This window comes from Oncorhynchus mykiss, chromosome 5 (genome assembly GCF_057628025.1).
Source record: "Oncorhynchus mykiss isolate SJ-2025 chromosome 5, ASM5762802v1, whole genome shotgun sequence".
Lineage (NCBI taxonomy): Eukaryota > Metazoa > Chordata > Actinopteri > Salmoniformes > Salmonidae > Oncorhynchus > Oncorhynchus mykiss.
Genome location: NC_143026.1, coordinates 47,888,872 through 47,905,862, shown reverse-complemented (window position 1 = coordinate 47,905,862; position 16,991 = coordinate 47,888,872). Strand labels below are relative to the sequence as shown.

At 40.8% G+C, this 16,991-nt stretch overlaps 1 protein-coding gene and 1 long non-coding RNA gene across 5 annotated transcripts in view; one reads left to right on the top strand and one right to left on the bottom strand.

Annotated features, from left to right (window-relative positions):
• The window catches only part of LOC149983304 (uncharacterized), a 119,775-nt gene extending 110,951 nt beyond the window's left edge, over positions 1-8,824 (bottom strand). The window contains exons 1-2 of the long non-coding RNA XR_016496096.1: positions 8,732-8,824; positions 8,302-8,363 (exon numbers count right to left, since the gene is read on the bottom strand). This is a non-coding gene — a long non-coding RNA (uncharacterized LOC149983304). The remainder of the gene's footprint in view (positions 1-8,301; positions 8,364-8,731) is intronic.
• Positions 1-16,991, top strand: part of LOC110523973 (CBP80/20-dependent translation initiation factor) — a 130,754-nt gene that overhangs the window by 82,157 nt on the left and 31,606 nt on the right. For all 4 annotated transcript variants that reach the window (XM_090235056.1, XM_090235054.1, XM_090235055.1 and 1 more), the window contains one exon: positions 2,824-3,123. In XM_090235056.1, the coding sequence (XP_090091182.1) occupies positions 2,824-3,123 (300 nt within the window). The remainder of the gene's footprint in view (positions 1-2,823; positions 3,124-16,991) is intronic.

Sequence of the window (16,991 nt, the reverse complement as noted above, 5' to 3'; positions counted from 1 at the left end):
ATTCCCTATATAGTGTGGTTATATTTGACCACAGCCCATAGGGGGTATAGTCAAAAGTAATGCACTATATAGGTGAATAAGGTGCTATTTGGGACGCAGACACAGAGGAATTTTGCTAAATGGGAGGAAACATGGGATATTATCCTCAGCCAGGTCTGTCTGCGTTTGAGTCCAGGGTTGTATTCATTAAGGCATACCGTAGCGAAACAGTTTGAAATGGAAAACTAAAACTGCGCTTCTAATTTAATAAATTTACTTCGTACCTCTTTCAGTCAACTTTCTTCCGTTCGCTGCCTAGTGAATAAGACCAAGTTCTCATTAAGGCTAGTCTATTGGATAAAACCTGGTACTTTCACACTAATTTATGGTGAATTATGCAAGCGACTTAAATGGCAAATTAGTCTGAACGAGGGGGGTTGGGGAACGTCACCAGATTCTCAGGGAATACATTACCTACAAAGTATTCATACCCCTTGACTTATTCCACATTTTGTAGTATTACAATTCAAAATGGATTGAATTTTAAAACATCTCGCCCACCTACACACAATACCCCATAATGGCAAAGTGAAAACATGTTTTTAGAATTTTTTGTGAAAAATGAAAATGAAATAAGTTTTCAAACCCCTGAGTCGATACATGTTAGAATCATCTTTGTCAGTGATTACAGCTGTGAGTATTTCTGAGTAAGTCTCTAAGAGCTTTTCGCACCTGGACAACATTTGCACAAAATTCTTCAAGTTCTCTCAAGTTGGTGGTTAATCATTTAGACACCCATTTTCAATTCTTGCCATAGTTTTTCAAGCTATTTAAGTCAACTGTGACTAGGCCACTCAGGAACATTCAATGTCGTCTTGGTAAGCAACTCCAATGTGTATTTGTGTGTTTTTTTTACATTATTGTCCTGCTGAAAGGTGAATTTGTCTCGCAGTGTTTGGTGGAAAGCAGACTGAACTAGGGTTTCCTCGAGGATTTAGCCTGTGCTTAGCTCTATTGGGGTGGCAGGTAGCCCAGTGGTTAAAGCGTTGGGCCAGTAACCGAAAGGTTGCTGGATCGAATCCCTGAACTGACAAGGTAAAAATCTGTCGTTCTGCCCCTGAGCAAGGCACTGTTCCCCGGGTGCCGTGGATGTCGATTCAGAGGGGTTGGGTTAAATGCGGAAGACACATTTCAGTTGAAGGCATTCAGTTGTACGTCTTTCCCCTATTCCATTCATTTTTATCCTAAAAAACGACCTAGTCCTTGCCGATAACATGATGCAGCCGCCACTTGAAAATATGAAGGGATGGATGTTGTTGGATTTGCCCCAAACATAACACACAAAGTGAATTTCTTTGCCAAATTCTCTGAAGTTTTACTTTAAAGCCATATTGCAAGCAGGATGCATGTTTTGGAATATTTTTTTTCTGTACAGGCTTCCTTTTCACTCTGTCATTTAAGTTAGTATTGTGGAGTAACTACAATGTTGTTGATCCATCCTCAGTTTTCTCCTATCACAGCCATTAAACTCTGTTTTAAATTCACCATTGGCCTCATGATGAAATCCTAGAGCGGTTTCCTTCCTCTCCAGCAACTGAGTATGGAAGGACGTCTGTATCTTTGTAGTGACTGGGTGTATTGATACATCATCCAAAGTGCAATTATAATTTCATCACGCTCAAAGGGCTATTCAATATCTGCTTTTTTTATTCGACCCATTTACCAATGGGTGCCCTTCTTTGCAAGGCATTTGAAAACCTCTTTTTTTTTTTTATGAAAATGTGTTTGAAATTCTAGACCTTACAGATAATTGTATGTGTGCAGTACAAAAATGAGGTAGTCATTCAAAAATCATGTTAAACACTGTTCTTGCACACAGTGAATCCAAGCAGCGTATTATGTGACTTATTAACCAGATGTTTACTCATGAACGTATTTAGGCTTGCCATTACAAAAGGGGTTGAATACTTGACTCAAAAGACATTTCAGCTTCTGATTTTTAACTAATTTGTAAACATTCCAAAAACATCATTCCACTTTTACATTATGGGGTATCTTGTGTAGGCCAGTGACACACAATCTCAATTGAATCCATTTTAAATTCAGGCTCTAACACAACAAAATGTAGAGAAAGTGGTGCGTGCATAGTCACAAAGTCACTGGAGGATGGAGAACCAATACTCCGAGCTGCAGCTCCATACTACTTGTCAGACATCGAGAACTGATACTGGTTGTTGGGGTGGGATTGGCGTGGGGTGTGGGGGGGTCCGTGGGTGGCTTTTGACCATTTTTATTGGATTCCTCATGTCTTACTAAATAGTATGAAGACGTTTGGTCCAAATCGGACGTTGAGTACTATATGTATTGAATATGTGAATCCTATAAATTGAAAGGGCCAATTTGGGTGCAATTTCTCAAGCGATCTAATAAAATTTCAGCAAAATAATGTTGCAGGAAAGCTCATCTTATCTGTTTCTAACTATAAAAACTATTCAGAAGCCAGTCTAAACAACTTTCATACAGACATGGCTTACTGAAATGACATGGAACAACTCCCCTGTGTAAGTTGTTTGGTTAAACCTCTATTTGCTAGAGAAAGCTAGCATGTTGTCAGCTTGAATACTGTTAGTGCAGTAAGGACACAGAGATACAGTATCAAGACCACACACTTTCTATAGTACAGTAGTCGTTAACACTTCGTTGTTTAAAGTCCACGGATATGCAGTTGACAATGACATGTTGATAGTCTGTTGAGCGTTAATAGGTGGATTATCTAAATAAAGTGTTATCTACTACATACACAAGTTGTTTTTTAACCGCCGCCCTTCATCGGGTGTCTTCCAGGAGGAGGCGATTGTGTCCCCAGCGGGCCCCCAGCGGAGCCGCATGGACCGCTTGCTGGAGATCCTGAACAGCATGAGGAACAACAGTGCCGGGGTGGACGGCCAGCTCAGCTCCTTCATGGAGGAGGCCCAGACCTCGACCCAGTCAGAGGAGAGCCTGGCCCAGATCGTCTCTACTATCTATAGCAAGGCCCTCAGCGACAGAAGCTTCGCCGCTTCCGCTGCCAGACTCTGTGACAAGATGGCCCTGTTCATGGTGGAGGGGACCAAGTTTAGATCATTACTACTCAATATGTTACAGGTGAGATGGATGGAGGGAGGGAGTGGGGTTATGTGGGTACGTGCATGTCTTTCTATCCACCCATCCATCTGTCTTTCAGCGTGTGTGTGTGGTGTCTGTCAGGCAATGAGTGTGTGTGAGTGAGTAGTGTATCTCAGTGGGTGTGGATGGTCCTAATTGGTGTCATTGGCCCCGTGGGCTGTATGTGACGTGGGGAAAATGTCAGTGGGCACAGAGCTAATGAACAGCATGGGAGGCCATAGCCTGAGGGGGGGGACGTCTGCCTAGCCTCACCCAAGATAAGGTTTCTCCCCACCCACGTCTGGCCTGCCCGCACTACGGCTCAGTGCCTCCCTGGGTGTCACGACTTCCCTCCCTCCTTTGGGAGCCAGACAGACGCTCCATTGCAGACACAGTCTGGGCGCTAACTCTCTCTCCCCTCTGCTCTCTTTCCTTTTCTCTCTCCACCCGCCAGCTCTCTGTGGCTGACATGCCAGGCGAAATGATAACCCACCTGCTGCGTCACCATACTCCCCTCCTCCTCTTCCCCTTCTCTGTTTGTCTGACTTCATTTGCGGTAAATAGAGAATAGACGCATGTCTAATGTTATAAACAGCAGAATGTGGCCTGTTTAAAAAGATTGTTACTAGTGGATGTGATGCCAAATCTCCACTCTTTCCACCTCAGAATAATTTGTTGATTATTCCACAGAATTATTATACAGCTGGCTGGCTAGTCCCTGGTTTCTGTTACCTTTCTTTAATTAAACAGGCCTGTTTACTAAAGCATCATTCGGACTCTTGTCACGTGGTGTTTAGCGTAATGCATTAATTCAACATTTCTATTACTATTTCTCATTAGTAAAGAATAAAGGACTATCAAACAAAAACGGTATGTTTGTTAAAGATAAATTAATGAGGATAAATGCAACTTGCTTTATTAGTCTCCCATTTATTTATATAATAAAAAAAATACCATTAATGTACAAATTATGTTTGGGGAAACTCTTTATCGAAAGTTTTGTTGGTAGTGAGTTGATATTCCTGTTAAACTCTCATCTGAACATTGCCTTCTCCCCCCCCCCTCTACCCTATTTGCCCGCTCTCTCCACCTTTCTGACCTGTGTGTGTGTGGGGGGGGGTGTATGTGTGTGTAGCTGGCTATGGTTTGGGTTGTCTGCTGGGTGCTAAGTGCTGTAGCTGTCTTTTAGCAAATGAGTGCTAGGCTTGTTTCTCACCCTGGTGTCACATTGTAACCCATCCCCCTTCCTCCCCTATGGCACAGTCACAGAGAACTTCCTGTCCTGTCTGGCATGGCTCGCCCACCACCGAGTGTGTGCCTGCGCGCATATATAACTATTTGTGCATGTGTGTTTGCTGTACAAAGAGCATACAGAGCTACACAGACTTCACCAACTCAGATTCTCTGTCATCTACTTTTATTTCTACCATCTTATGTTATCTCTATATGTGCACAATGAGAATTAACCTTGATTAACCATAGTTATTTTTATTGCGCTCAAACAGGTTGTTTCATTCTCTTAAATTGAATTAAATGTTCCCAGCAACTTTCCCAGCATGTTTTTATGCCCAACTTTCTCATTATGAAGTTGATGTAAAGTATAGGCATTAGCCAAGGTAGGTTAGTATGGTTAGTATTTTTATTTGAGGGTTTTGCCCACTATGAAATAAACATTAAATCGATTATATAAAGCTTTACCACTTTAGTGGTTTCAAATACTGCTTATTTTAAGTATCTTATTCCCTCTTACGTTTGACTACTTCACCAGGAGCTCACAGTCATAACTAGGGTTTCACATTTTGGGGAATATTCAGAGGTGGAAACTTTCCGTGGGAACATATGGGAACTAACGGAAAGATATGCAAATTAATACTATTTAAATGTAGCTGTTTTTTGCATTGGATATATTTACCATATGATATGGAGACAGAAACATAAACCTTTTACCTTATAAATAGACATAATTGCAAATTATTAAATCCTTCCAATATATATATCTTTTTTTAAGCAATTTAGTCACGAATTTAACTTTAATTAAATGAGTTGACTCTTCTCATGGGAGGTTTCACTGAACAACAAAAGAAAGGGAATATTGAATGATCCCCAATGATCTATCGCATCTCCCAAAAACTTTTTCAGCATACATCTGTGAAATCATAGTCTAGAAACCAAAGCTTTGGTTGTCTTCCTCTCAGGCTTCCATGTCTTCTCCCTGGACCTCCTCAATGTCCACCTCTTGAACATCAGACTGAGGCCTCATCTTCACTGTCACTTTCCAACCTTGTTGAGGATGGCTCGTTGTCAGGCTCAAAAAGCCTCAAATTTGACCGGATAGCCACCAATTTTTCAACCCTTGTATTGGTCAGCCTGTTGCATGCTTTTTCCAAACAAGGACCAGTTGCACTCTGAGGAGGCTGATGTTGGTGGGATTTGGAGGATGATGTAGACAACAGGGGAAAGAGCCTCAGATCCACAAAGTCCCTTACACCAGGTGGCTGATGGGATGTAGGCATGACTGCAATATTACATCTCCAACCCAAAGCCCTTGCTTGGAAGTGTACTTGGCCAGACTGCCAAGAACATTTTCCTCATCCAGGCCAAGGTGGCGAGACATGGTAGTGATGACACCATAGGCCTTGTTGATCCCTGCACTAGACAGGATGCTCTTGCCAGCATACTTGGGGTCCAACATGTACGCTGCGGCATGTATGGTCTTCAGGCAGAAGTCTTCACTCTTTTTGGTGTATTTCAGAACTGCAGTTTCCTCTGCTTGGAGCAACAGTGAAGTGGGCAGGGCAGTACGGATTTCTTCTCTTGCATCTGCAAGCAGAGTCTGAACATCAGACAGAATGGCATTTTGTCTCCCTCAATTCCTGCATTGGCTACTGCTATAGGTTTCAGGCTGCTTGCCACTCTCTCCCAAAATACATAATTCAGGAGGATCCTCTTGATGGGGCTGCCAATATTGGCAGACTGTGATATGGCTATTTCTTGGAGAGACTCCTTCCCCTCCAGGAGACTGTCAAACATGATGACAACACCACCCCAATGGGTGTTGCGGTGCAGCTTCAATGTAGTGCTCTTATTCTTCTCAATTTGCTTGGTGCGGTAGATTGCTGTTATAACTTGACCCTTCACATACTTAACCATTTATACCAAGCAGCCTTCATGTTCGCAGCATTGTCTGTCACCAGTGCAAATACCTTCTGTGGTCCAAGGTCATTGATGACTGCCTTCAGCTCATCTGCAATGTAGAGACTGGTGTGTTTGTTGTCCCTTGTGTCTGTGCTCTTGTGGAATACTGGTTGAGGGGTGGAGATTATGTAATGAATTATTCCTTGCCCACAAACATTCAACCACCCATCAGAGATGATTGCAATACAGTCTGCTTTCTCTATGATTTGCATGACCTTCACTTGAACTCTGCACCCAGCACATTAGTAGATAAAGCATGTCTGGTTGAAGGGGTGTATGCTGGGCGAGGAACGTCCAGAAATCGCATCCAATACACATTGCCTGTGAGCATCAGAGGTGAACCAGTTGCATGCACAGCTCGAGCAAGACATTCATCAGCATTTATCTGACTACGTTCCTCCATTTAGTCACAAAAACGTCTGATTCCAGGAGGACCATGAGCTGTTGCTATCGATAAGGTGTCTGAATCATCATCTTCACCTCCAATAGAAGTAAAGGGACTTTTTTTCAGAGGTTGCGCTGAGGGAAATGTATGCACTTAGCCAGATGGTTCTGCATTTTGTTGCAATCTTCACATATGATTTGGCACAGTATTTGCAAATGTACACATCTTTTCCTTCTACATTTGCTGCAGTGAAATGTATCCACACATCAGATAATGTCCATGTTATTTTCCTGTAAAGATTAGAAAAGAGTACAAAAAATAAATACAATTCCATGTGCAGATAAATAGTTAAACAGTTAGATCAAACAACTCCTTTGTAAGATAAATGTTTTAAAATGAAACATGTATGGAAACAGGTGAATTAACACTCCTCAGTTAGCAGGCTCAAGCAACTAGCAGAAATGGTTAACGAGTTAGAGACACATTTTGCTGTAGGCTACTATTTACTAGTTAACAACAAATAATGTACAGTTGAAGTTAGAAGTTTACATACACTAAGGTTGGAGTCATTAAAACTCATTTTTCAACCACTCCACAAATTTCTTGTTAACAAACTATAGTTTTGGCAAGTAAGGACATCTCATTTGTGCATGACACAAGTAATTTGTCAAACAATTGTTTACATACAGATTATTTCACTTATAATTCACTGTATCACAGTTCCAGTGGGTCAGAAGTTCACATTCACTAAGTTGACTGTGCCTGTAAACAGCTTGGAAAATTCCAGAAAATGATGTCATGGCTTTAGAAGCTTCTGATAGGCTAATTTACATCATTTGAGTAAGGTGTTTGGAGGAAAAAGGACACCATCCCAACCGTGAAGCATGGGGGTGGCAGCATCATGTTGTGGGGGTGCTTTGCTGCAGGAGGGACTGGTGCACTTCACAAAATAGATGGCATCATGAGGTAGGAAATTATGTGGATATATTGAAGCAACATCTCAAGACCTCAGTCAGGAGGTTAAAGCTTGGTCGCAAATGGGTCTTCCAAATGGACAATGACCCAAAGCATACTTCCAAAGTTGTGGAAAAGGGGCCTAAGAACAACATTCACCCAATTTATTGTGGGAAGCTTGTGAAAGGCTACCCGCAACATTTGACTCAAGTTACACAATTTGAAGGCAATGCTACCAAACACGAATTGAGTGTATGTAAACTTCTGACCCACTGGGAATGTGATGAAATAAATAAAAGCTGAAATAAATCATTCTCTACTATTATTCTGACATTTCACATTCTTAACCTTTCTGATCTCCCCATCCCGGATCCGGGTTCGTGAATACAGACTCAAGCTCATTACCATAACGCAACGTTAACTATTCATGAAAATCGCAAATGAAATGAAATAAATATGCTAGCTCTCAAGCTTAGCCTTTTGTTAACAACACTGTCATCTCAGATTTTCAAAATATGCTTCTCAACCATTGCAAAACAAGCATTTGTGTAACAGTATTGATGGCTAACGTAGCATTTAGCATTAGCATTCAGCTGGCAACATTTACACAAAAAAACAGAAAAGCATTCAAAAAAATCATTTACCTTTGAAGAACTTCAGATGTTTTCAATGAGGAGACTCTCAGATAGCAAATGTTCAGTTTTTCCTGAAAGATTATTTGTTTAGGACAAATCGCTCTGTTTTCTGCGTCACGTTTAGCTATGAAAAAACCCCTGTATCCAGGATTGTGTAAATCTATCAGCAAGCTCATTAGCATAACACAACGTTAACTATTTATGAAAATCGCAAATGAAATGAAATAAATATGCCATCTCTCAAGCTTAGCCTTTTGTAAACAACACTGTCATCTCAGATTTTCAAAATATGCTTCTCAACCATAGGAAAACAATAATTTGTGTAAAAGTAGCTAGCTAGAGTTAGCATTTCGCGTTAGCATTTAGCGTTAGCATTAGCGTTAGCATCCAGCACGCAACATTAACAAAAACATAAAAGCCTTCAAATAAAATAATTTACCTTTGAAGAACTTCTGATGTTTTCAATGAGGATACTCTCAGTTAGATAGCAGATGCTCAGTTTTTCCAAAAAGATTCCTTGTGTATTAGAAATAGCTCCGTTTTATACATCACATTTGGCTACCAAAAAAAATCCATAAATTCAGTCCTCAAAACGCAAACTTTTTTCCAAATTAACTCCATAATATCGGCTGAAAACATGGCAAACGTTGTTTAGAATCAATCATCAAGGTGTTTTTCACATATCTCTTCATTGATACATCGTTCTTGGACACATGCTTTCTCCCCTGAATCAAATGGTAAAGTACAAGCAGCTGGCAATTGCGCACCGAATTCGACGCAGGACACCAGGCGGACACTTGGAAAATGTAGTCTCTTATGGTCAATCTTCCAATGATATGCCTACAAATACGTCACAATGCTGCTAAGACCTTGGGCGAACGACAGAAAGTGTAGGCTCATTCGTTGCGCAATCACAGCCATATAAGGAGAGAATGGAAAACAGAGCTTCAGAAATTCTGCTAATTCCTGGGTGATGCATCATCTTGGTTTCGCCTGTAGAATGAGTTCTGGGGCACTTACAGACAAAATCTTTGCAGATTCTGAAACTTCAGAGTGTTTTCTTTCCAAAACTGTCAAGAATATGCATAGTCGAGCATCTTTTCGTGACAAAATATCGCGCTTAAAACGGGAACGTTTTTTATCCAAAAATGAAATAGCGCCCCTAGAGCTCTAACTGGTTAAAATAAAGTGGTGATCCAAACTGACCTAAAACGGGCTATTCTTACTCAGATTAAATGTCAGGAATTGTGAAAACTGAGTTTAAATGTATTTGGCTAAGGTGTATGTAAACTTCCGACTTCAACTGTATGTCAAATAAAATATATTCACCCCATCCAGGATTGTAATCAAAAATTTACCAGAAATCATGTAGTCTTTGGCTCAGACAGTGTAGTACGGGCTGACTACACCGCACGCTTCGCAAAATACATTTAGAAATCTATATTATTCTATTCACTGAAATTTACATCCCTAACAATAACATTTTCTGACAAGATAGAACTGCCAAAGGGGGCGGAGTTGCAATCTACTGCAGGGATAGCTTGCCGAGTTCTGTCTATCCAGGTCTGTGCCCAAACAATTTGAGCTTCTACTTTTAAAAATCCACCTCTCCAGGAACAAGTCTCTTACCATTGCCGCTTGCTATAGACCACCTTCTGCCCCCAGCTGTGGGGACATGCTTAACACCCCGGCCATCCTTCAATCTAAGCTTGATGCTCTCAATCTCACACAAATTATCAATGAACCCACCAGGTACAACCCCAAATCCGTAAACACAGGCACCTTCATAGATATCATCCTAACCAACCTGCCCTCCAAATACACCTCTGCTGTCTTCAACCAGGATCTCAGCGATCACTGCCTCATTGCCTGCGTCCGTAATGGGTCTGTGGTCAAGCGACCACCCCTCATCACTGTCATGCGCTCCCTAAAACACTTCAGCGAGCAGGCCTTTCTAATCGACCTGGCCCGGGTATCCTGGAAGGATATTGACCTCATTCCGTCAGTAGAGGATTCCTGGTTGTTCTTAAAAAGTGCTTTCCTCACCATCTTAAATAAGCATGCCCCATTTGTTTTATTTTTAAGAACCATGAACAGATATAGCCCGTGGTTCACTCCAGACCTGACTGCCCTTGACCAGCACAAAAACATCCTGTGGCGTCCTGCATTTGCATTGAATAGCCCCTGCGATATGCAAATTTTCAGGGAAGTTAGGAACCAATATACACAGGCAGTTAGGAAACCAAAGGCTAGCTTTTTCAAACAGAAATTTGCATCTTGTAACACTAACTCCAAAAAGTTCTGGGACACTGTAAAATCCATGGAGAATAAGAGCACCTCCTCCCAGCTGCCCACTGCACTGAGGCTAGGAATCACTGTCACCACTGATAAATCCGCGATAATTGAGAATTTTAATAAGCATTTTTCCATGGCTGGCCACCAACTACTTGTCTGACAGAGTTCAGTGTGTCAAATCGGAGGGCCTGTTGTCCGGACTTCTGACAGTCTCTATGGGGGTGCCACAGGGTTCAATCCTCAGGCCGACTCTTTTCTCTGTGTACATCAATGATGATGCTCTTGCTGCTGGTGATTCTCTGATCCACCTCTACGCAGACGACACCATTCTGTATACTTCTGGCCCTTTGGACACTTCTGGCCCTTTGGACACTGCATGGCACTAGATAGGTGGTCGGAATTGAACATGTGCTGGTTAGTAAAAGTGCGTTTAGTTAGCATGGCGCTAGATAGGTGGTCGGAATTGAACATGTGCTGGTTAGTAAAAGTGTGTTTAGTTAGCATGGCTCTAGATAGGTGGTCGGAATTAACTTCTTATGGCTGAGATCCTGTTAACGGGATCGACTTGACAACAGCCAGCGAAAGTGCAGGGCGCCAAATTCAAACAGAAATCTCATAATTAAAATTCCTCAAACATACAAGTATTTTACACCATTTTAAAGATAAACTTGTTGTAAATCCAGCCACAGTGTCAGATTTCAAAAAGGCTTTACAACGAAAGCACACCAAACGATTGTTTGGTCAGTACCTAGTCACAGAAAAACACTTTTCCAGCCAAAGAGAGGAGTCACAAAAAGCAGAAATAGAGATAAAATTCATCACTAACCTTTGATCTTCATCAGATAACACTCATAGGACTTCATGTTACACAATACATGTATGTTTTGTTCGATAAAGTTCATATTTATATCCAAAAATCTTAGTTTACATTGGCGCGTTATGTTCAGTAATGTTTTGCCTTCAAAACATCCAGTGGTTTTGCAGAGAGCCACATCAATTTACAGAAATACTCATAATAAACATTGATAAAAGATACAAGTATTATATATGGAACTTTAGATAAACTTCTCCTTAATGCAACCGCTGTGTCAGATTTCGAAAAAACTTTACGAATAAAGCACACCATGCTATAATCTGAGTACAGCACTCAGAGCCCAAACAAGCCATACAGATATCCGCCATGTTGTGGAGTCAAGAAGTCAGAAATAGTATTATAAATATTCACTTACCTTTTGATCTTCATCAGAAAGCACTCCCAGGAATCCCAGTTCCACAATAAATGTTTGTTTTGTTCGATAACGTCCATAATTTATGTCCAAATACCTCCTTTTTGTTCGCACGTTTAGTTCCAAAATCCAAATTGATGACGAGCCGGTCAGAAAGAAAAGTTTTTAAAATCCATTACAGTTCGTAGAAACATGCCAAACGATGTATAGAATCAATCTTTAGGATGTTTTTAACATAACTCTTCAATAATGTTTAAACCGGAGAATTCCTTTGTCTTCAGAAATGCGATGGAACGCAGGTCGCTCTCACGTGAACTCGCGTGATCAGCTCATGCCAGACACCTGACTCAAAGAGCTCTCCTTCCCTCATTATTCACAGTAGAAGCATCAAACAAGGTTCTAAAGACTGTTGACATTTAGTGGAAGCCTTAGGAAGTGCAATATGACCCCAAAGACGCTGTATATTGGATACCTACAAACCTCAGATTTCCCACTTCCTGGTTGGATTTTATTCTCAGGTTTTTGCCTGCAATATGAGTTCTGTTATACTCAGACATCATTCAAGCAGTTTTAGAAACTTCAGTGTTTTCTATCCAAATCTACGAATAATATGCATATATTAGCAACTGGGCCTGAGTAGCAGGCAGTTTATTCTGGGCACCTTATTCATCCAAGCTACTCAATACTGCCCCCAGCCATAAGAAGTTAACTAACCTCTAGACGAGCTTCAATGCCATACAACTCTCCTTCCGTGGCCTCCAACTGCTCTTAAATGCAAGCAAAACTAAATTCATGCTCTTCAACCGATCGCTGCCCACACCTACCCACCCTTCCAGCATCACTACTCTGGATGGTTCTGACTTAGAATATGTGGACAACAACAAATACCTAGGTGTCTGGTTAGACTGTAAACTCTCCTTCCAGACTCACATTAAGCATCTCCAATCCAAATTTAAATCTAGAATTGGCTTCCTATTTCGCAAAAAAGCATACTTCACTCGTGCTGCCAAACATACCCTAGTAAAACTGACTATCCTACCGATCCTTGACTTCGGCGATGTCATTACAAAATAGCCTCCAACACTCTACTCAGCAAATTGGATGCTGTCTATCAAAGTGCCATCCGTTTTGTATCCGTCGCCAAACTCACTGGCTCCAGGTCATCTATAAATCGTTGCTAGATTAAAGCCCCGCCTTATCTCAGCTCACTGGTCACCATAGCAGCACCCACCCGCAGCACGCGCTCCAGCACGTATATTTTACTGGTCACCCCCAAAGCCAATTCCTCCTTCGGCCACCTTCACTTCCAGTTCTCTGCTGCCAATGACTGGAACGAACTCCAAAAATCACTGAAGCTGGAGACTCATATCTCCCTCACTAGCTTTAGGCACCAGCTGTCAGAGCAGCTCACAGATCACTGCACCTGTACATAGCCATCTGTAATTTGCCCACCCAACCAACTCATCACCATATTGTTATTTATTTTATTTATTTAGCTCCTTTGCACCCCAGTACCACTACTTGCACACTCATCTTCTGCACATCTATCACCCCAGTGTTTAATTTGCCATATTGTAATAATTTTGCCACTATGGTCTATTTATTGCCTCACCCCCCTTATCCTACCTCATTTGCACACACTGTATACAGACTTCCTCTATTGTATGTTTGTTTATTCCATGTGTAACTGTGTTGTTGTTTGTGTCGCACTGCTTTGCTTTATCTTGGCCAGGTCGCAGTTGTAAATGAGAACTTGTTCTCAACTAGCCTACCTGGTTAAATAAAGCACATTTTAAAAATGATTTATTGAAAAAATATATTTATTGCACCCACGCTGCTTGCGCGCCAAGGAGCGTCTGCGTTGCCAAGGGCTAAAATAGAAGTCTGTTCTATTTGTGATGCAGATCACACTGCAAGTTCTGCCTCTCCCATCTCCTCATTGGTTTATAGAAGCAGGTACCCACGTGCCATCTCCTCATTGGTTATACCCGCGTGGGTGACTGAAAGACAAACAAGGTCAGTGGTGGTAAAGCACCTAATTTATGAAATGCCAATCGCAATATGAAGTCAAGAGAAGAAAAAGCCTAGAAGGAGGAGAAATTACTAGAAACGATTCGGTTCACCGTTTTATGTTTGGATTAATTGACGGGAGTAGTGGACCTTGTGCATTTCAGGTAAAATAACTCAATGTTTATATCCCAGGACAAATTAGCTAGCAATAGCAAGCTAGCTAAATAGGACAAATTAGCTAGCAAGTGCAAGCTAGCTAGCTAAATTGCCATAAAAGTTTAATGCTTTTCGACCTGTCCCCAAATTAATGTAATTGGTTCAGAGTTTGTTTTGATATTTTAACCCGTGGTCGCGTTTGGTGTGGGGGAACAAAATAAATGTATGCACGATGGCGCAGGGTTCCAATTCCATTGAATTGGGGATAGTTTAACCAAAATATGCCACAAGACCTAGAATTGCCTTGTGTATCCCACAAAAAAAGGTTCACTGTTATAAGCTAACTTTTTTTTAAATGAATTTAAGCAAAATTCCCCAAATTCCATGTCTTAACTTCCCATGGAAAATGTCCGGGAAAATTCTAGAAATTTACCGGAAAGTTTCCGACCCTTTGCAAACCTATTATCTCCTCTTACGCATTGAAAAATAGAATATTGCTTGGAGTTTGTTTTGTGTTCCACTCTTCCATTAGGGTGTTGTCAAGGATTCCCCCTATAACCCAACCAGACATTATTCTCTGGCTTTTAGGCAAGATGTTTCAACTGGCTTCTCCAGATTACCCGTATAAACATTTGTCATTGATAAGCGCCTAACTTTGAATGCAGTGGCTTACATTAACATGCTATACATGACGTCAGAGCTCAGGTTTTCCGCCTCACAGCGCTGTATGGGCTTTGATTGACAGCAGTAATAAACTTGAGCACTGTGTGTGACAAGATGATGCCGCCGTCCCTCCCACTAAATGGGCTACTTTTGCACATTTGTTGTCTGAGTGAGGGAAATGCTGTACATTTAGAGGAGTCAATGTGTTCTAAAAGATGAGATGTTGAGGACTATAATAAATACCGCTTTGATGTCATACAAGCAAACCACACACCCATGAGCTTTTCAATACAGTCAAAACTATTTAATTGAAATGTTGCAATAAATTTGAATATTTGTAGCTACTTTTTAAGTCAACATGTGCAATACATTAGGAGATAAAAAAAACGTTTCTTAATTTGTTAATGCTTTCTTAATTTCACGTGTCACATTATTTTACATTTGAGGTTTACTGTACCTCCCCAGAACAGTTGAGCAAATCACACGTTTGTTTGTAAATAGCACAACGGGAGAAACCAGAAGCTGGTGTGTCCATAGCGTTCTATATCTATCAGCGAGTCTCTGTTGTGCGGCACACATGAAGTGATGGAGTTACACTTGTATACAATTCACTACTAAGTGTTTGCCATCAGATATCTTATAATGGCTTTCTGCCAGAAGTCAGAGCTCTAGGTGAGTTATCTTTACAGTTGCAATTTTCTCCCTGTTTTTTTTTCACTCTGTGATTTTTGCTGTTAGTTTGTGCTAATTTTGTTAGCATTCTGGTAATGGAGACCCAATTAGCTTTTCTTGTGATTTTAGCCCCCCTTTGTGTGTTATGCGGGAAATTCCGCAAATCCCAGGATGAGAGACGGACGATATGACAATTTAGATACCGCCCAAGCCTAGATAACAGACAAACAGGTTTGTCGTATTGTGGAGACAATTAACTGCGGAACACGTACTTGAATGCACTCACAACTCCATTTTAAGCACACCAAAATTACAATCTGTTTAAAGTGCCTTTTGAAATCCTAACATATTTTATAACTTAGCTAGCCATGTTGGCAACAGAACAAGCTTTACAATGCAGTGGCATATATTCAAACAAAATTTAACCCACTTTTTTTTTTCAACATCAAATAATTTATGTTTTTTTGTTGTTTCATAATTTTCCTTCAGTTCGCAAGAGGCTGAATGTATCTCACAGGAGAAAGCATCTACGCGAGCGAAACAGCGCCCTTCTGTCGCTCTTTGTGTAGGCAGTCTACAGTGCATTCGGAAAGTATTCAGACCCCTTCACTTTTTCCAGATTTTGTTATTACAGCCTTATTCTAAAAATGATTAGTTAAAACATTTCCTCATCAATCTACACACAATACCCCATAATGACAAAGTGAGAACAGGTTTTTAGACATTTCTGCAAATTTAGTAAATATAAAAAACATAAATACCTTGTTTACGTAAGTATTCACACACATTGATATGACTCAAAATTGAGCTCAGGTGCATCCTGTGTCCATTGCTCATCCTTGGGAGTTTTTACAACTTGATTGGAGTACAACTGTGGTAAATTAAATTGATTGGACATGATTTGGAAAGGCGCACACATATAATGCCCCACTGTTGACAGTGCATGTCATAGCAAAAAGCGAGCCGTGAGGTTGAAGGATTTGTCCGTAGAGCCCCGAGACAGGATTGTGTCGAAGCAGAGATCTGGGGAAGGGTACCAAAAAGTGTCTGCAGCATTGAAAGTCCCCCCAAGAACAGAGCTTTCGGGGAAGAAAGGCCTTGGTCAGGGAGGTGACCAAGAACTGGAGAACACCAAGCACTGCTCATCACCTGGCCAATACAATCCCCACTAGAGGTCGACCGGTTATGATTTTTCAACGCCGATACCGATTTGGAGGACCAAAACAAAAACGATACCGATTAATCGGTCAATGTTTTCAATTTATTTGTAATAATGACAATTACAACAATACTGAATGAACACTTATTTTAACTTAATATATAATACATCAATAAAATCAATTTAGCCTCAAATAAATAATGAAACATGTTCAATTTGGTTTAAATAATGCAAAAACAAAGTGTTGGAAAAGAAAGTGAAAGTGCAATATGTGCTATGTAAGAAAGCTAACGTTTAAGTTCCTTGCTCAGAACATGAGAAAATATGAAAGCTGGTGCTTCCTTTTACCAGGAGTCTTCAATATTCCCAGGTAAGAAGTTTTAGGTTGTAGTTATTATAGGAATAGGACAATTTCTCTCTATACCATTTGTATTTCATTAACCTTTGACTATTGGATGTTCTTATAGGCACTTTAGTATTGCCAGTGTAACAGTATAGCTTCCGTCCCTCTCCTCGCT